The sequence below is a fragment of the Thamnophis elegans genome, chromosome 2 (genome assembly GCF_009769535.1).
Source record: "Thamnophis elegans isolate rThaEle1 chromosome 2, rThaEle1.pri, whole genome shotgun sequence".
NCBI classification, from domain to species: Eukaryota; Metazoa; Chordata; class Lepidosauria; order Squamata; family Colubridae; genus Thamnophis; species Thamnophis elegans.
The window spans coordinates 139,237,492-139,259,104 of NC_045542.1; the positions used below are offsets into that span (position 1 = coordinate 139,237,492).

General features: G+C 39.5%; 1 protein-coding gene across 7 annotated transcripts in view; it reads right to left on the reverse strand.

Moving 5' to 3' along the window:
* Positions 1-21,613, reverse strand: part of PTPRG (protein tyrosine phosphatase receptor type G) — a 731,369-nt gene that overhangs the window by 536,565 nt on the left and 173,191 nt on the right. For all 7 annotated transcript variants that reach the window (XM_032209412.1, XM_032209411.1, XM_032209409.1 and 4 more), the window contains exon 2: positions 9,720-9,824. In XM_032209412.1, coding sequence (XP_032065303.1) covers positions 9,720-9,824 — 105 coding nt within the window. The remainder of the gene's footprint in view (positions 1-9,719; positions 9,825-21,613) is intronic.

The following is a 21,613-nucleotide window of genomic DNA, read 5'->3' on the forward strand; positions in this document are numbered from 1 at the left end:
GACATTCTAGGTTGACCTTAGCTTCTTCTTACTGAACTGACTTTTAACAGTTTAAATCATTTCTGATCTTAAGCATAGGCTAACTGGAATTTCTTAGTCCCGTATTTATTTTGTATATAGTCAATCCATTTTTTCCAGTCTCGTTTATATCTCTCATTTGAATGATCTTTGAGATATGCCGATATTTTAGCCATTTCAGCTAAGTTTGTTACTTTCAATGTCCATTCTTGGATTGTAGGCAAGTCTTCCTTCTTCCAATATTGCGCCACCAACAGTCTTGCTGCAGTTATCAGGTGCAGAGTCAAATTGGTCTCTACCACTGTAAAATCAGTACATATACCTAGTAAAAATAACTGAGGACTAAACTTTATCCTTCTTTTAAAAACATTTTGCATGACCCACCATATTTTTATCCAAAATGCCTTAACCTTTTGGCAGGTCCACCATATATGATAATATGTAGCATCGAGAGAACCACACCTCCAACATTTAGGCTGTACATTCGGATACATAGAAGCCAACTTTTTAGGATCTAAATGCCATCTATAGAACATCTTGTAAAAATTTTCTCTCAGATTTTGAGCTTGTGTAAATTTCACATTTCTTACCCAGATTCTTTCCCATGTATCCAACATTATTGGTTCCTCAATATTTTGAGCCCATTTTATCATACAATCTTTAACTAATTCTGTTTCCGAATCCATCTGTATTAATACATTATATATCCTCTTTATATGCATTAAGCTTTGATCTCTTATTTGTTTAAACAGATTATCCTCAACTTGAATAAAACCAATTTTTTGATCTATTTTCCACCTAGCCTGTAATTGCCCATACTGGAACCATGTTTGAACTACCTTCTCCTCTTTTAATACCTCTAAACATTTTAATTGTAATACCCCCCTTTCCGAGGTCAGAAGCTGTCTGTAAGTAATTCTGTCCTGTTTTTGTGCTGTATTCATATTTTCAATTGCGTGTCTAGGAATTGCCCACATGGGTATCTTGTCATTTAATTTATATTGATATTTCTTCCAGACCCGCAATAAAGCATTTCTTAAAATATGACTTTTAAAGGTCTTATCCAATTTTTTGTTGAATAACAGGTAAGCATGCCAACCAAATACCAGATCGTGTCCCTCAATGTTCAATATTCTATCCTTGGTTAAATGAATCCAATCACTAATTACAGATAATGCCACTGCATCATAATATAGTTTTAAATTAGGTAGTTTCAATCCTCCTCTCTCACGTATATCTTGCATTATTTTCATCTTTACCCTCGGCTTCTTTCCTGCCCACACAAATTTGTTGATACCCTTCTGCCATTCTAAAAGGTTCGCATCTTTTTTAAGTATAGGTAACATTTGGAAGAGAAATAAAAATTTTGGTAAAATGTTCATTTTCACTGCCGCTATCCTACCCAGCAAAGATAAGTGCAATTTCTCCCATTTTTTCATCTCTGTCTGTATGCTATGCCAAAGTGGTTCATAATTATGCTTATATAATTTCCCATTTGAAGTTAAAATGTTAACTCCAAGATATTTGACTTTTTTAACTACCTCACATCCTAGCATCACTCCTAATTCTTCCTTTTGTTTAATATTCATATTTATAGCTAATATTTTGGTTTTTCCTAAGTTTATTTTAAAGCCCGACACTTGACCATATTGATTAATCATATTCATTAAAACCATACTGGATTCCTGCGGTTGTTCCAATATTATGACCAAATCATCCGCAAAAGCGCGGACTCTATATTCTTGCTGCCTAATCTTGATCCCTTTTAAACCATCCAAGCCCCGTATTTTATTCAACAATACTTCCAAAGTTATAATAAACAATAATGGGGACAAAGGACAGCCCTGTCTTGTACCTTTTCCAATTTGAAAAGAGTCTGTCAGACTTCCATTGACTATGATTTGTGCTGTTTGCTGTTGGTATATTGCTTTAATTGACTGTAAAAAATTATCTCCTATCTGCATTTTTTGCAGTATCTTCAACAGAAATTGCCAATTAACTCGATCAAAGGCCTTCTCAGCATCCAAAAATATAAACGCAGCAGGGATCTGGTTGTTCTTTCCCAAATATTCTAATGCATTAATAATTAATCTAACATTACTTTTCATCTGTCTCCCTTGTATAAAACCTGTTTGGTCCGTATGTATCAATTGTTGAATGACCAACATTAACCTATTTGCTAATATTTTAGTAAAAATTTTATAATCTACATTCAGTAATGAAATGGGTCTATAATTTTTGGGTTGAGTAGTATCTTGATCTTCTTTGGGTATCAAAGATATAAACGCTGTCTTCCAAGATGGAGGGACTTTACCTTCCGTTTGAATCATATTAAATAATTCTCTAAGAGGTTCTACCATTTCTAACTGTAAGTTTTTGTAGTAAACCGCTGTCAAGCCATCTGTACCTGGTGCTTTCCCTGGCTTTAATTGCTTAATTACCTGCAGGATTTCCCCCGAGGTTATTGGTTGATTCAATTTTTGCCTGTGTTCTTCTCTAACTGAAGGTATTTTCTCCTTGTCTAAATATTTGTCTATGTCTAAACCATTAATTTTATCCCCTTTATACAGTTCTGTAAAAAATTCCCAGAAAGCCTTTTGAATCTCTTCCTGTTGGAACACCTCCTTCCCTCTGTAAATCAGTTTAGATATATTTCGAGTTTTCCTTTTTTTCCTAATCTGATAAGCTAACCATCTGCCAGGTTTGTTTGCATTACAAAAAGTATTGTGTTTTGCATATAATAAATTAGTAGCTACCTGGTCAGAGATCAACATGTCAAATTGAGATTTTAATATGTTAATAGCTTCCTTAACCTTTGTATCGTCTGGTTTCCTTGTTAACTCCAGCTCTTTTCTCTTAATTTCCTCTTCCAGTTCTGTTCGTTTTAACCCTTGCTTATTTCTATGTTTTTTATTTATATTCATCAAAACTCCTCTCATATACGCTTTGCTTGCATCCCATACAAATTCCATAGATGTACCCTTATTCATATTCAAAACAAAATATTCAGATAGTAATTTTTTACAATCATTAATATAGTTTTCATATCTAAATAAATTTTCATTCAGTCTCCAAAACCTTCTTGCCTGCACTACCCTTCCCAACTCCATCCAAACTGGGTTATGGTCCGAAAGGACTCTAGCTGCAATCTTTGTTTTCTTGACCCTAGAAAGCAAATCATTAGTGGTTAGAATGAAATCAATCCTTGAAAGGGATTGATGCCTGTCCGAGAAGAAAGTGAAGTCATATTCCTCTGCATTTCTTTCTCGCCAGATATCTCTCAATTCAAAATCATCCATAATGTCAAAGAAAGATTTGGGTAACTTTGCTCGCATCTTGGTATTTAGGCGGGAAATCTTCTTATCTCTCTTAGTGTCTATCACTCCATTCCAGTCACCCAATAGTATACAGGAACTATAGTCCCACTGTACTAATTTAGCATGAAGATTTCTATAGAATCTATCTTGCTGTTGATTGGGAGCATAAATTCCCAAAAGTAATGTCTTTTTCCCTTCTAAGATTAAGTCTAAAGCAATATATCTTCCGAAGGGATCTGCTTCTATTAATTCAGCTTTCATATCTTTTCTTAAGTATACAACTATACCATTCTTCTTTTCCATAGCAGAAGCTGCAAAATGTTGACCAAGTTTTGAGTTGATCAAATATTTTTGATCAGTTGACTTGATATGAGTTTCTTGCAAACAAATTACATCGTTCTTAAACTGTTTAAGATAATGAAATATTTTCTTCCTCTTCTGTGGAGAGTTCAGTCCGTTGACATTCCATGTTAAAATCTTAGTTGTCATCTTTGGTTGGTTGAAGCGTTTTTAGAGCTTCCTGCACGGCCTGTTTAACCTTAGGTCTAGCTCCTCCCACTGCTTCCAGATTTGTTGTTGTAGTTCCTTGATCGATGGCCGATGATTGTTGATGCTGTTGCTTCTTAGCTTGTTTCTCCATACGTCTAGTAGTCATGCGGCTAGGTCTTGGTTCCATAGCACCTTGCACTTCTAGGGAAGAGAGATGCTCCATCTTGTCTGGTGGTTGTATAGTTTGCTGTCTATCCTGTCCTTCTTGTGGTCTTTCTCTAGGTCCAGATGGTGCAGGGTGTCCGGCCTTCAATATATTATAATAAAAATCTCGGGCTTTCCATACAGAGTTGAGGCGGTACCTTTGCTTATCAAATGTAAATATGATGCCGAATGGTGCATCCCATCTATACTGTATCTGACGATTTCTGAGTTCTTCGGCCAAAAAAGACTTCCTGGGAGGAGCCTACTGGTGAAGGCAGCAAAAAATCAGCTGCCTCCGAATTCCTGGCTACGTACCTGTTTAGAGGATCTTCCATCTGACGTCTTATCAGGTTTTCTTATCCTTCAGGCAAGAGGGAAAGAAGAAACTGTTTTGCTGGCAAATGCTCTTCGATTTTTGCAGCTTTTGTGCTTGCAAGGAAAGGGGGGCTAGCCCAAGGCAGAACGGCTGTCCGTGCTGGGAACTTCAAACTGCCTTGTGCAGGACAAAGTAGGTCTCTCCCACTCTGCTCTAAGTTTTGTTTGATTTAATCTTATCACGAGCTGAATCCGTTTACTGCGAGGACAATAATTGCTTATCAACATTTTAGCTTCTTCTCTTTTTCTCCTCCGAAAAATTATTTACTCAGAGGCTTTTAAAATGGCGCCGAGCAGGCTGGTTTCTCCGGTAATAACGAACACTTTTTGCTAATTCTCACAAGACTCCAAAAGAATTCAAAACAAAAGAGATAGCTTATCATATGTTTTGGTTTCACAATAGAAGAATTTTACTCCTTCATTAACTTTGCTTATTTGGAAGTTAAATGGTGATGAATCTGTTGAACGGTCTTGTTACAATGTTTACTCACTGAAACTTTTGCCAAGCCTTAAACTTCAAAATAAAAGCCTCTTTACTTAAAGCTGCATATTTAGGCAATACAGTTTTATTAACTGCAGGCAGACAAATTTTGAAATGGCCTCAAAACCAAATATTAACTTGAAGTCGTCACCCTCTACTTCCAGGGGCACATCCTCAGTGCCTGGCACAAAGCTGCAGCCTCCGCTTCCTACGCCCCCTGCTGGGGATGTGTTAACGAAAGAATTTTTTCTGAGTAATCTAAGCGAGGCTCTTAATGCACAGACAATTAAAATGGAAGATAAATTTAGAGATAATAGAGAGGAGAGAAAAGAGGAAATAAAAGAAATGAAAGAAGAAATTAAAAGTGAAATTAAAAGTGAAATAAAAGGACTTAAACAGGAGTTGTATGAGAAATTTGAGGCTAAGGTTGATAAAATTAGAGATGACATGCTGAGTCTTGTAACTGTATTAACAGAACATATTTCTGGAGTGGAAGATACTCTAGAGGTTCTTAATGATGCCAATGCTAACTTGACATTGAAAACAGAGGTGGTGGAACAAAAAGTGGAAAATGCTGAAAAAGAAATTATTATGATACAGTACCGACAAATGGAGTTCGCATTAAGAGTAAGGGGGCTGCGTGAGGAGAAACAGGAGAACCTGAAACAGATCCTATCGGAAGCTTTTGACCGCCTGATGGGAAGACCAGGGACCAACCAAGGCTGGCAAATTGACAAAGCTTACCGCGTTAACTCCTGGCTGGCAAAGCAGAAGCAGCTTCCTCGAGACATCGTTATATATTTTACTACAAGAGAGTTCAGAAATATGGTACTGCAAGCGTCTTATAACACTAAGCTTCAAATTGGCGGTGAAGACCTGGCTGTTTTGAAAGAGATACCACCTCAAATGTTAAGAGCCAGAAGAGTCTGTGATTTATTTACCTCATTCACAACTCCGGGGGGAAAACACAGTTCTGTAGAATGACATATGAACTATATGCAACTATACTGACAACTGTTAAAATGTTTCCATTAGAATACCTATTATGCTGTTTGAAGACTATCATTATTACAAAATGAACGCCATCATTTTTATAAAGGCCATTTCAAGCTGCTGCTCTTTCCTGATAAATTGTGTCTTGTTTCCTTTGCAAGAATTGATAAACATCTCATGCTTTGAATATTATTGCTATTTTTAAAGTATCAAAAAATAGTAAGTAATGAATAGGGTTCCAATTAGACAACAGTAGGCAAGAGGAAACATAATTGATTAAAAACAACAGCAACAAGGTTTGCTATCAATGCTTTGTGAAACAAAGAAAAGTTTTTCCTCAGGCTCTACAAAACCTGGACTAGTCAACAGACAAAAGAATAGCATAGCTACGAAAAACTATTCAGCTCAATTGCAGACTTTTAAAAAAAGAAGCAGAGAATATTTTTCTGTTTGAAATGGGAGGAGGAATCAGTTATGAAGTAAAATTTAAAATTTAAATGCTGAAACAGATGAATCCTACCCAAATAGAGAGTCAATAATATACAGCTCCAAACAGCAATAAAACATCCAGGATTGCAAACCATTTAAAACAATTTTGAAATGAATGATTAAATCCTTTGTATGGCCATTTTTTTCCTTTAAAAAGGCTGACATGAATCTTCCAGACACTTTTTCTGTAATAAAAGCTAAACAAATATGACATTCATTATTTAGCATTCCATGTTCATTCTGATAATGAATCAACTGTTTATTTACTTAAATTGTGGCTTTTGCTTCGGTGTGTAATTTTCATAAAGCAAGATATATTTAAGGAGTAATATAGATCTATGTTGACAATGGGCACAGTTCCAAGGAAGAGTGAAGTACATCTTATTCATTTCTGCAGAATTTAAGCACCTGTACTCTAGATTTTTCTTAATTTTTCCCAATGTCTAGACACCCTCAATTGCCATATGTTACTTAATATACAACATATAAGCAAGATTTGTTTAGACAATCAGATTCACAACACAGACATAAATTCCTTCAGTTATGAATTCAGTTAGCAGGAATAAATAAAGAAGATAAAATGAGCAGGATATACAGGATGGCTGATGAAACAAACCCATAAGATTGAAAGGTAGGGTGGATCTTGACTATATCTCTAAAACTTTCCTTAATCAAAAGCCAACAATCAAAATTATATTTTTCCTCAATGCATCACTGGGCAAAGCTGAGACGTGGCACACCTGAATTAAAATGAAGACTGAGCAATGTAGCACATTAAAAAAAGAACTGAGTTTGTATAGATAGTCCTTGACTAACAACCAGTTCCTTAGCAACTGGTCAAAGTTACAACAGATTTACATGGGGGCTACTTATGACCTGGGTTTAAAGGTTTGATAGTCACCCATCTGCCATGTCATGTGAGGACATTTGGCAACCGGACCAAATTTACAGACGTTTGCAGTGGTATTTACTTCTGGTTTTAAGCAAAACTGGCCCATAGCAAACCATTGGTTCACTTAACAACCGTGGCATTCATTTAATGGCTACTGCAAAAAAAGGTCCTAAAATTGGGTCAATCTCAGCTTTATGATTGTCTACAACTACCAAGATGGGTAGGATCGATTACAGTACTAACTCAAGAACTACCATTATCCTTTCCCACTCATCCCCAAATGGAATCATGTTTATTCTATTTTGATTGTTGCTTTCTTGTTTGCATAGCTTGCTGAAGACATTTTGGTACCTGAAGCAAAAATCCAGCTACTGCTACACCGAATTCATTTTGTTCTACATCACACACTTTTATTTAAAAAGGCAGCTGGACTGGTTTTTGAGGAAGAAGATATTTTGCTTCTCCTCTAAGAATCATCAGTTGTGACCATATGGTGGTGGTGGGGGGACACAGATCACAACTGATGAAGCTTCTTAGACTAGAAGTGAGACATATTTCTCAAAAAAAAAAAATCAATCCAGTTGCTTTTCTTTCTTTTTTTAAAATAGAGCACTTTGGAAACAACTATGACCTGGAGCAGTGAGAATCTCCCTAGGCATTTATTCCTGATATAGTTTCTGGCAGTGCCAAAAGTACATAGTTAACACATAATAATACATTTAATGTCTGGAACCTGGAAGGATAAATAATAAAGAAGTTACCTGGGACTAAAAAATGGAAGCAAAGGCCTATTGGTTTCATTCATTTGTTTCTAAAGCTTTCAACCATTTTTTCATTACAAATAATCACAACCACAAGTCCATTGTAAGGATAATGGCCTGAAAGGGCCATAGTTGGGGATAACAATGACAGCAATATAATAAGCATGATCGGGAAAAAAGAGACTGGTTGATAAAAAGCTCGGGCTAAGGCACTCTGAACTTGAAATCCATTAGAGACAAAGAATATTCTCTTTTCACACAGTATAATCGTCTTAAGTATAAACCGTGGAGAGTAAAGGGCAAGGACCTCAAAAGTACAATCAAGATACGCCACGCTGACAAAAAAAAACGGCAAATGTCAAAATGCAACATTTTTAAACTATTATATAAATCAGCAGAAGTGGGAAAATAATCTGAGAAGCAATACCAAAAATGAGCCATTCCCAGTAAGACTTTCAGCAATACTATTGAAGTGAAATACAATGTTTTAGGCAGCTGAATTTCATTTGTTTAAATTCCAAGGCAACTGTCACTTTTCTCTGTGGTCCCAGAAATGGCAGCCATCAAATCAACATGAAAACTACACAGTCCAGGACATTTTGTGGCTTGGGTATCGGCATCCACAGATGGAAGCCCCACTCCCTTTGTATGTGTGCTGCAAGCGCACCTCATATAATAAAGGGGAGAGAACTTTGACCATGCAGTTGTGTCCATCATCATGCCTCTGTGCCCCCCTCCTGGACACCGCTGTGCCTGAGAGGTAACACCAAATGTTATCTGTGTGCACATTCAAGTCAATCAAGGTTCATGGTATCTAAGGCTAACCAAGTGTTCTGACCTAGGCTTCCCCAGCAGCATGAAGCCCAGTCCTTGTCCCGATAAACCCCTTTTATTTAATTTACAGTGAATTCCTCTCCAGCAAAGACTTTTCTGTCCCTCAGTGTTTCAGGTTAGTACACAATTACCGACATTTATCAGGCTTGGAGAATGGCCAGGCCAATATCTTTCAGGCGCCCCAATACCTGGCAAGAATGCAGGAATGAACTGATTGTCTCCTGCAAAAGCCCACTCCCCTTTTGCTCCTCTTTTATTCCCTATGGGAGGGGCCATTCACTGTCCACCTGTGGCCTTACTCCCTAGTCAACCCTTGTTCCTTAGCTGTTCCCTTCATCTGGCAACTCTGTGTATGCGCAGACTGGAAACAGGCTCCAGCTGTTCATCTGCTTCACTGATGTCCGACTCCAAAGGCAGCTGATAACTGTAATATGACCTTGGCCCCCTCTCTGCCTCCGACACAGATCCCTCATCAGAGCCTTCACCAGACTCCAGGACTGGCCCATGTTCCTCCCCAACCTCCTCACTGTCCAAATCTGCTGCCAGTTGGCCGCTGGCAGGCTACAGCACCAAGTTGCGTTTGTTCCAGAGATTCAAAATCTCACAAGTCTTCATGTCCCAAACAGCGCCAATGCAATAACAACAACAACAAAATAGACTAAGTTAATCACTGGCTGGTCTTTCAGGATATTCAAAACCAGCTGGGTAAGGTAATGTTTCATGCTAACTAATAGCAACATTGGCCCTCAAGATAGCAAGTGTTATTTTCCACCAAGCAAACATTTCACAATTAATGAGCTACAGTACCCGCAAAGCTATCCCAGTTCTTTTCACTTGAAGTATTCTTCTTGTCCAGCCCAACTCACCTGAATATGCCCAGTAAAGATCTCCAGATGCCTTCCGCCTCCGGATCTGCACCAAACTGCCGTGTCGACTTTCATGCAGGGGGCCATCATAACCTTCAGTCAAAGCTGAGAAGGAGGAGAAGAGGAAAAAGCAGAGGCAATTAGCTAAGTGACAACTCCTGAAAGAAAATTAAATTGTGCAGCTATTATTAAATATGGTACATTATGTTTCCATTCCATTCCACCACGGTATACCACATTTTCATTCCCCACCATCCAGTCGGAGCTGAAGAAGCTTCTTGAATGAGAAGTGAAATGTCTTCAAAGAAAAAAATAAATAAAAGAAAAAGAAAAACCAGAACGTCTTGAGAAAGCACCTTTGGGACAACCATGACCTGGATGACTGAGAATCTCCATGGACATATTATTAAAAATGATTTGATCAGCAGACTCTGTGAAGCTGAAAAATACCCAGATTAAGACACAATAGTTTTACTGAGGAATTCATCATCTGTATGATAGAACAGCTTTCCCCAACCTTTGTCCTCTGCTTCCTTGTTTACTGGTGAGGTCATACCTTCCCTAAATTAGGCTGATGCAGGTAAATACTCAGCAACTATTGGAGAAAAGGAGAATTCACCTGGACACTGCCACCTGCACAGTGGAACCAACATTCAATTAAAGGGGTTGTAGGGCGATACAGAGCAAAACCATCAATTCTGCTCAGCCTATTCAGCAGGTTTGAGGATGTGATAACTACAGAACCAAATTGTTCTCTAAGCCACAAATCTTCAAGATGTTATGGGAAGTGCCCTTGGAAATCCGAAGAGAGATGCTGCATGTTTCCAACATGGGTATTGGTTTATTTATAAGAAAATTTATAAGGCTGCCCAGCTTATTTACAGAAACTCCCTGCTGCTTACAAAAATAAAACCTCAATATAGAAGCCAACAAACCTCCACCACACCTTTGGAAACAACCATCAGGACAAACATTTCATGGGCTTCATAACACTCTAGGGTCTCCCAAGCCTGTTGGCTGAACTTCAGCTCCTTTCAAGAAAGTGTCAAAGTTGGGGTCGATCTTATATCTGCAGGGATGATGTTACAACAGGAAGGGAGCCAAGGTCCTCCTTCTTGGTCTCGCTAGATGGACCTCCTTAAGAGAGGAGACCCATAACATTCCCTTCTGAGTAGATATGACTGGAAAAAATAGTCCTTCAAATGACCTCGTCCCAGGCCATGTAAGGTTTTAAAAGTGACAACCAGCACCTTGAATTGGACCTGGAAGCAAATCGTGAGCCCACCATGGTATATATCATGTTTCCAGAAACTGGAAGAATGAACTATGGTAGAGATGAAGAACCTTTTCGGCACTGAGTGCCCAAACCGGAACGCATGCACTTGCGCGCTCCAGAGCACTAGAAACCGGAAGACCAGGTGGCAGGTGCGCATGTGTGCACCTGGTCTTCTGGTTTCCGGCGCTCCAGGGTGCGCGAAGACCAAATACCTGGTGCGCATATGCATGGCAGAAACCCGAAGAGCAGCTGGTGATGGTGGGCATGCCCATAGATAAAGCTCTGCGTTCCAACTCTGGAACTATGGTATCATCTGGAGATTATTCTCACAGACATGTTACCTTCTGTCTATGTAGTTTGCACATGACTCTCTCACAGACACACTGTCTCTCTTTCTCTCTCTCTCTCTCTCTCTCTCTCTCTCTCTCTCTCACACACACACACACACACACACACACACACACACAAATACAGACACTGGGTTTGGAAACTCTACAGTTTGCTCATTACATTGTAAAGCTTCTCTTAATAAGATTACTACTAGTTTTCTTTTGTTTTCTCTTTACTTCCTGTGGTCAGCACAAAACAGTCCTTACTGCTTCTTGTGCACCTGTGCTCTAAGAATCTAATTTGCATGGTTCTTAATAATCTTTTGTCTCCAGAAAGGGCTTCTGCCTAGAAAGGGCAACAAGAAAATTCATTTGATCATCAAAGAATTCAAAATAATGCAGAAGGGAGAAAGTGGCTGAACCTTCTAAGATCTGGAGGGGGGGGGGGGGGAAGAAGAACCACTGCCTGGAAAGAAGATTCTTAAAAAGAAAGAAAATGTCAGATGGAGCAATGCCACTTTGGAGCCAAAACCTTAAATTATTTGGTTTCTAATACTTTATTATAATGATTAAACTGTATATTGCCGAGAGCTTCTCTATGAAAGAGATGGACGGTTAAGAAGTTGGTTATACAATAAGTAAGTACCGTATTTTTCAGAGTATAAGACGCACCGGAGTATAAGATGCACCAAGATTTTGAAGAGGCAAATTTTAAAAAAAAAGTTTTTGCACTCTGCAGACCTCCAAAAAATGTCCCGTTTTTCACAAAAATGGGCCTGTTTTTTTTTTTCAAAAAAAATAGCATGCACCGCCTTTAGGAGGCTTATAGAGTGCTCCTGGGGGCTGAAGGGGACAAAATTGAGCAAAAAATGCCCCATTTTCCGCTCATTTCTGCCTTCCCCAGCCCCCAGGAGCACTCTGAAAGCTTCCTAGAGGCTATGCACGGCCATTTTGGTGAAGGGGCGGGGTTTCTGGAGGCAATAAATGCTGTATTCAGTGTATAAGATGCACCCAGAATTTCAGCTTCTTTTTTGAGGGAAAAAGGTACGTCTTATACGCCGAAAAATACAGTAAGTAAATAAATAAATAAGCACCCTTTGCTGCTATGTAAATTATCATCATGAGAACTCGCCTGATTTTTTTTTTTTTTAGCCATGACTAGGTTTGTTTATATATTAACTCAGGTCATGCTTCCTCTCAGGTGCCTTTGTCTCAGGATACATTCCTCTACCATATATCTCTGCTTCCAAATACCTACTGACCCTCTGCTATCCCAGGAAGCCTAATTTCTGCTCAGCTTTGCCTTTTATATCAACACCATGGCCTCCTATTAGAAGCATTCTATTGGCCTTCGTCTTCAGAAAGGAGCCCGTTTACTATTATATATCATCTCCGTCCTTCTTCAGATTGCTTTCCTATGCATTTTTATCTAGGGAGATAAGAGATTTCAAGAGCACTGGACAATTCTCATAATTGTACAAATTAGCCCTGTGGCCTATGGACCCATTGTTGTGGACCACCAGTGGCCAGCAGAGCTGGCAGCAGATTCAAACAGTGAGGAGGTTGAGGAGGAACATAGGTCAGTCCTGGAGATTGGGAAAGGCTCTCACGAGTGCTCTGCGTCAGAAGCAGAGATGGGGCCAGGGCCATCTGGCAGTTCTCAGCTGCCTTCAGCTGAGCATCAGTGAGGCAGAAGAACAGTTGGAGCCTGTTCCCAATGTGCGCATGCACAGAGTTGCCAGACAAAGGGAACAGGGTCAACTTGCGAGTAAAGCCACAGGTGGATGGTGAATGGCCCCTCCCATAGGGAAAAAAGAGGAGGGGTGTTTGCAGGAGACAATTAGTTCATTCCTGCATTCTTGCCAAGTATTGTGGTATCTGAAAGATATCGGCCTGGCCACTCTCCAAGCCTGATAAAGGTTGGTAATTGTGAACTAACTTGAAAGACTGTGTGCTGGGACTTTGCTGGAGAGGAATTCACTGTAAATTAAATAAAAGGGGTTTATCGGGACGAGGACTCGGCTTCGTGCTGCTGGGAAAGCCTAGGTCAGAACACCCACAGTTTCCAGCTATCTTTTAAAAATCATTTTCTATGTTCCCCTCTTCGTCTTGAAAAGTCCCTTGCAGACATGAGTACCAATAGCTCCCATCCAAGGTGGTGATGGAAGAATCTGAGTTAGAATGCATATTAGATTATCAGCAGAGAAGGGTCATGAAGGAATAGTGGATTCATTACAAGAGCTATTGAGACAGTGTTGATTCTTGGCAAACAATTTCACGGGCTACATCTTCTTTGACTTCCATCTACAAACTGATCAATCAACATTCAGTGTCTGCCAGGAATTCACATTCTAAGCGGAAGGGACACTTGTTTGAAGAGAACAAGGGCAGCGAAGCTTCGTTTGAGACAAATTTCCCACCCAAAGGTAGAAGTGAGAGATCCAGAATGGGAGAAGTTCCTGATAAATGAAGAGAAGAAACTAAAATTCCTCCCATTCTTGCTGTTTTGTGTTGGGAAAAGAGAACAATAAAGGAAATTGAAAGGGGGTGGGGATTTCTCCAGTTCCAGACAATGGGGGGAAAAATGTGAAAGGGAGCAGAGAATATCCTGCAACCGCACCCTATTAAAAGGAGGGAAGGGGAGAAGCACTCCTGGCACCTCCAGATCAGAAGAGGAGAGAAAAGAATAAAAAAGGAATAAAAAAAGAGATGGTCCAAGGAATGAAGCTGGTAAAGCAGAAACCAGTGACTTCCAAGTTAGCAAGAACCATCAAGTCAACAAAAGTCTAAAGGCAATGGTTTTTAAACCACCTGACCCAATTACTCCTTTTCTTGAGCTCAAACAATGTTGTTACCCACACACACACTCTTGTTTTATGCAAGCATTTTGGCAATAGGAATCCTCCACTGGATCCTCAACTCACAAATAAGCAATTACAAATGCTACAGTACCCCCAGGATATGCCCAGGTCCAAGAACTGCTTCTAGGGCTGTCAACAGAACACCCCAATATCTGTTGACTCAGAAATGTTGGGAGGGGGGAGCAATATGGTTTTAATGCTGGCGCAGAGAACTGTATAGTTGTTTGTTCAGCTGGACAGAGTAAAACAAATCCAAAGCTGTGAGTCTCCATCTTCTCACATATATACTAGATATTTGTATGAATACAGTATTCACATTTCTCACACACCTAAATAAGAGCTTTCATTCATGCAAATAGCAAGAGATAAATTTGTGCATTTATGGTTTCAATTGTGTCTGCAATAAATAGGTCCTTCCTTCCTTCCTTCCTTCCCTCCCTCCCTCCCTCCCTCCCTCCCCTTTTTGTATGATTCCTTCCCCCCTCACCTCCCACAGCACTTCTGGGTGTCTAACAACACATTAAAGTCATAAAATAAGTAACAACATGTTTAGTTCCAAATCCACGGCAGATACATCTAAGTGTCCACTGTAGGCAATACTCAGAGCAACAATAAAAATCATGCTATCTCAAAACTTCAAAGCAATCTCACCCCCCCACACCAAGGAACACAACCAAGTCTTTAAGGTTTTCTGAAAAGCTGGCAGGGACAAGGTGTTCCAGAGGTTGGTACTGCAAACAAAAAACCCCAGCCCTGGGACTTACCTCTTGATAATCTTTTACCCACAAGGCCCGTAACCTTTCAGTTGAACTTTCAGTTGAAGTTATGGGATGGAGTAAAACAATTGAAGAGAAGCTATCTTACAAATAACCCATTGCTATCTGACAGGCGACAACAGGCATCTTAAATCACACTTGGAACCTAGTGCAGCTCACAAAACAAAGTTGTAATGTGGCCGAACCAAGGTGAACCCATCACCGCCCACCCTGGACCGGTTGCAGCTCGAAGATGCTCTTCAAGGACAGCCCCATATAGAATACATTGCAATCATCCATTTTTGGAGGTGACTAAGTGATGTCCAGGAGCTTCTGTCAAGTAAGCTAATTTGCAAATAAGGAGTTAAGTGTTTGGAGAGTTGTGATTTACAGCTCTGCCAAATGGGAAGGTTGACACACTGCCTACGTTAAGTGCATACAAAAGCTGAATGCATTTTTACAATGAAAGATGAATAAATGTGCTAGCCTGAGCATGACTGACACAAAAGCAATCAGAAGCTCAATCTGTAAAATGAGATCTTTGAGTGTAAACATATTGAGTGACAAAACTTTCCCAAAGGTTGGAGCAGGTCTAGAGTTGGAGTTCCTACCATAACAAAATAGCCAAAAAAGGTATTGCATAGCTAAACATCTATGGAGATTTTCAGTCATCCAGGTCATGGTTGTCCCAAAGGTGCTTTTTTTCAAGAGGCAACTGGATCTTCTCTGAAGATGTTTCACTTCCCATCCAAGAAGCTTCTTCAGGCTTTTTCATCCAAGAAGGCTGAAGAAGCTTCTTGGATGAGAAGCGAAAGAAAATCCAGAAAGTACCAGTTGCCTCTTGAAAAAGCACCTTTGGGACAAGGAAGGTATTGTTACAGTAATAAGAGATCTTCAAAAAGACATACAGGTGCCAAGTGTCTTGAGGTCCATCAATTTTCTATGCAACTTATGTCCTGGAGAGAAAGAAAATTACTTTCTGAGACATGAGAAGGTGGTGATCAGTTGGAAGTGGACAAGAACTTTTAAAAGGAATTTATAGTTGTGTAAAAGATATATGCAATAGCAGTATATGCTTATCTGGGAATATTATTTATTATTTACGTGTTGTATTTCTATAATGTGTTAAGTGTCAACCACCTAACGTGCCTTATTGATTAAAATAACCCTGGTATTATACTGTTAAAATGTATCTGGGGGGGGGGGTGTAGTTCATTACTGTAAGTTTAAATCAAGTCCTATCCAATACTAAAGAGAAAAGCAACAAGCTAAAGATAGATATTTAAAGGATTATCTTTAATTACAGAGAAGAGACAGCTCCTCAATGAATTGTCTTTTATAGTCAGTTGCACTAATTAAACTATTTTTTTCATGTGGGTTGGTAAAAGAAATGCAGTTAATTCTGAAATGGAATAGATAAATCCAGAAAACCAGAAACATATAGCTGGACAGTGTAGAAGATCTACTGACTTCAAATAAACTGGTTCAGAGCATACCAACCCTGTAAAGCCAAACAAAATTCATTTTCACTAGTATACAGAGAACACCAGAAAAAAATACTGATACCATAACAACAGTTTTCTCTGATAGAAACTCTGCAGGTAGTCCTTGCTTAACAATTGATCTCTCAACTAGCAATAGCACTTAAGACTTATATACCGCTCTAAGTGGTTTACAGCCCTCTCTAAGTGGCTTACAGGGTCAGAGTTTACAGAATATATTGCCCCCAACAATCTGGGTCCTCATTTTACCCACCTCGGAAGGATGGAAGGCTGAGTCAACCTTGAGCCAGTGAGATTTCATCTGCCGAACTGCAGCTAGAAGTCAGCTGAAGTAGCCTGCGCTACTGCACTCTAACCACTGTGCCATCTTGGCTCATTCATAACTACCATTCGAAGTTACAACGGATCCCCCAAAAGTTATTTACGTCCTAACCTCAAAGTTATGACTACTTCCCCATGACCACGGGATTGCATTTCAGATGTTTGGCAACTGGCTCGCATTTATGACCAGTAGCAGTGTCCTGTGGTTACATAACTGTGGATTCGTTTTAACAACCACATGATTTGCTTCATGGCTGTGGCAACTTGCTTTATGACCATTGTCAAAACAGTTATGAAACTGAGATGGGTCATGTGGTAACCCACTTAACAATGAAGGGCCCCTTGGTGCTCTCTGAGCTTGGTTGTTTTCTTGCAGATGTTTCATTACCCAAACGAGACTAGCACTGATGGTGTTACCAAGTTTGGGTAATGACACATCTGGAAGAAAACAAGCAAGCTCAGAGAGCACCAAGGAACCCCTCCTGTCAACCCTGAGCTACAAATATCCTCAGCAAAATTCTGAGCTCAATTGTGATCATTAAGTGAGGACTCCCTGCATGCGTATTTGTGTCAATATGGTCAACCCTGTTCATCTCATTGGAAACAGAGAGCACAAACCCAAGTACTTCTGGATTACATTTAAATTCCATCCTTGAAATTCATTTATTAGCTCCCCAGGGAGAGTTGGGAGTTCCCATGCGGTCATGCCCCACTGTGAGAGGCATGCACACAAAAAGACCAATGTAAGGCAACAGGAATCTGAAAAACTAAGATTTGGCCAAGAGACGACTTACTTGCATCCTGCCAGAATAGAAAGATTAGACATTTACTGCCTGGTGCACTCCTATGCAAAGCTGGAAGAGGTCTTTCATTATAATTATCAGCTCAGTATAAATACAGACATACATGTCATAATAGTCCTATAACACAGCCTTTGCCAATCTGACAGATATGTTGAACAATTACTTTCATATATATATATATTTTCCCCACATGTTGGAGGATTCAGATTGTCAATCACAGTTTCTTTAAAAAAAAATCTGGTTGAGGAAAGCTACTTTTTGTGCCACATTCCTCATTCTGGTCTGCTCCTCAGACTGAGGAAATCCTAGCTAAACTGCAGAATTACCTACTGTCAAACTGGGACACATCTTTTAGATCAAGAAGTTCCAAGATTCAATGGCACTACAGGTAGTTCTCAACTTACAGCAGTACATTTATTGACCATTCCAAATTACAACAGCACTGAAAAAAGTGACTTAGTATATGACCATTTTTCACAGTTACAAGCATTGCATCATCCCTGTGGCCATATGATCAAAATTCAGAGGCTTGACAAACTGACATTTATGACAGTTGCAGTGTTCCCGGGGTCACGTGATCACCTTATTGTGACCTTCTGACAAGCAAACTCAATGGGGAAGCCAGATTCACTAAATAACCCTGTTGCTAACTGAATAACTGCAGTGATTCACTTATGACAAGAAAGTTTGTAAAATGGGGCAAAACATGGCAAAAAAAGTTATAAAATGGGGCAAAATTTACTAATGTATCTCGCTTAGCAACAGAAATTTGAGGCTCACTTGTGGGCATAAGTCAAGGACTACCTGTATAAGGAGGGCTTAGAAGAGTTCTGAAAACTGCCAAATATTGTGCCTGAGGGACTTCATCTCACATCAATCCATTGCTATAGTCAATTACCCCATAAATTGGAAAATACGTAAAAAAATAGATGCACATTTGCATCTAAACTTCATCTTCTATACTTCTTCACCCCATGTCCACTTCAAATTTAGACTAGAAGAGAACATTTAAAACCTAAAGCAATAACTAAAGGTTCAGCATGGTATCTAACACTGGGACAATTTCTCTGTAAAAAGACTTAATTTCTTAGTTCCGTGTCTCTGCTAGACTTTCTAAAGCCACAAGGGTAAAAAGAACAGATTTAAAGAGTTTATAGATTCTGAGGAGAAAGCACTCGGTCAGCACTCAAAATTTAATCAATTGTAAAATCTTTTGTACTTGTAATTTGAGTTCCAAGAATGGCAGTGTGGCTCTTCTATGGTATGGCTATGAATCATGCTATTGATTTCAAGTATCTTCTGTGCAGAAAATTAAATTATGCAAATCCAGGCCTTTATGATTCTTTTCCTATAGTGGTGTAAAATTGAGCACTTGCTTAAGTCAGCATCTTATTTATGCAATTAAACATCGGATGCACCTCTGAAAATGTCCAACTTTCAGTCATCTCGTGGTAGGTTCCTGAAATGATGATAAATCTAACTTTGTAATGGGCAAGAAGCTGAAAGCACTTCTAACACATAAGGTGTTCATCTGTTAAAGAAACAAAAAAGAAGAGTAATATAGGCTGGAATCTTCAATGAACACCTGCGCTGTTTCTAGTAAGGTGCAAAATGTGGAGGAAATATTAAAAGAGGTACAAATGATTACTTCATTTTCATGTATTAAAATCCCTGGACTTTTATTAGATCATCTTTAGTAGTTACTGTGTTTTTTGGAGTATGATACACTCCAGAGTATAAGATGCACCTTAGTTTTGGGGGAGGAAAATAAGAAGAAGAAAAAATCTGCATCTGCCTACCAGTATCCATGATATTCAGCTGACACATGGTAACAACATCAGCCAATGAATAGGCACAACAACTAAGCCAATGAGGGCTGTTTGGACTCTGAAATTTGCCATGTGAGCAACAAGGAAATAGGAAGGAGCCTGGCTTAGCCAAGAACTGAAAGTGAAACTGCTTGTGTTTTGCTTGTATTTACTGCTACCTTGGAAAACCTGCTTTTGATAATGTATTGTATATTATTATTATTTTGAATCCTGCTGAATCAGTTACTTATGTTTGCTTTCTGAATGTGATTCCTGCTGCAAACTCTGACCAGCTAGGTCAGCTTCAGCACTTATTGCAGCCTGATTTAGCACAGCTGATTGGGGGTGGATTGGACCCCCAGAATACCCCCAATCAGCTGTTCCAGGCTGCAGGGATTACCACAGGCCATCGCTGCCTCCATGCCTTGTGTTTTTGGCCTCTGGTGGGGGGGGGGCTACATTTGGTGTATAAGACGCCCCCAAATTTTCACCCTCTTTTTTGGGCGGTGGGGGGAAAGGTGGGTCTTATATTCCAAAAAATACAATATGTATATTTGTGTTTGTGTGTGTGTGTGTGTGTGTGTGTGTTTGTGTTTGCATGTGTAAGTGCAAACATACATACTTCCTTAAATGGACCATTTTTTAAAGCAAAAACAGCAAAAGTGTAAGTATTTGTCTTTAAATATACACACATGTCCGCGCACACATATTAAAAATCAGGCCAGTTCTCATGATGATAATTTATATAGCAACAAGGGGTATTTATTTATTTACTTACTTACTTACTTACCATATTTTTCAGATTATAAGATGCACCTTTTTCCCTCAAAAAAAGGGTGAAAATCTGGGTGCGTCTTATACACTGAATACAGCATTTTTGGCCTCCCGAAACCCCGCTCCCTTTGCAAAAATAGTCATGCATAGCCTTTAGGAGGCATCCAGAGTGCTCCTGAGGGCTGGGGAGGGCAAAAATGAGTAGAAAGCTCATTTATTGCTCATTTTGCCCCCCGCCCCCGCCCCCAGGAGCACTCGATAAGCCTCCTAAAGGCTATGCATGCTCTTTTTTGACCAAAAATGGGGCAGTTTTCACGAAAAATGGGCCATTTTTGGGAGGTCTGCAAGAGTGCAAAAACTTTTTTTTTTATTTGCCTCTTCAAAATCCTGATGCGTCTTATACTCCGTTGCATTTTATACTCCAAAAATACAGTAAAGTGTTTTGTTTCTCAGTTTGGATGTATTGGTGCCTTTGGGTCAATCTTGACCCCTAAGTTACTTGCCATTGCGTTCATCCTAAGATTGAGAGAGAAGAAGTAGCGCATATACTTAACATGAAATTGTATTGTAAGCAGACACAAGTAGAACCTCTAATAAAGCATGCTAAGCACAATTTCAACTGTAGCCTATCACCCTTCATTACCCCCTCCTACTGCAAATAGTCCCTTCTTTCCTGCTTTCATTCTTTCCTCTTTTTCTGCCTGGCATTTCCACTTAATGAAACTCTTTAGGTTCTTCTTATTTTTACTTTGAGAGAAAGAACACTCTCCTCCAAGACTTCTGCTACCTCCCTTAGTATGTAGTATGGTGACCTTCTGACTACTCTAAAAATCCATATTCTGCAAAGGACTTCTGTTTTAGCATGCTAGATACACAACTGGGAAGGATGTTTGCTGCTGTAATCAATCAATCAACGGAACATATTCAGTGCCTTTCCAACCATAGGAATTATTATAGATTCACCATGCCAGGCTCTACCCAGGGAACGCTGTAATCTATAATTATAGGGAAGTTATTTGTAGTTAGGGATTTTTAGAAAAAGATTCTGAGACACTAAAGAGACTATGGCTGTTCAGAAAATCAAAAGGAAGCATCTCCAAGACATCTCATCTATGCAATATAGCCACCATGCAAAACATTTTCATATGTACACACACACACACACTCAAAGGGACGTGGTGGCTCAGTGGCTAAAACGCTCAGAAAGGTTGGCAGTTCGAATCCCTAGCACCACGTAACAGAGTGAGCTGCCGTTACTTGTCCCAGCTTCTGCCAACCTAGCAGTTCAAAAGCACATAAAAATTGCAAGTAGGAAACTAAGAACCACCTTTGGTGGGAAGATAACAGTGTTCCATGCGCCTTCAGCATTTAGTCATGCCAGCCACATGACCACGGAGATGTCTTTGGACAGCACTGGCTCTTCGGCTTTGAAACGGAGATAAGCACCACCACCTAGAGTCAGGAA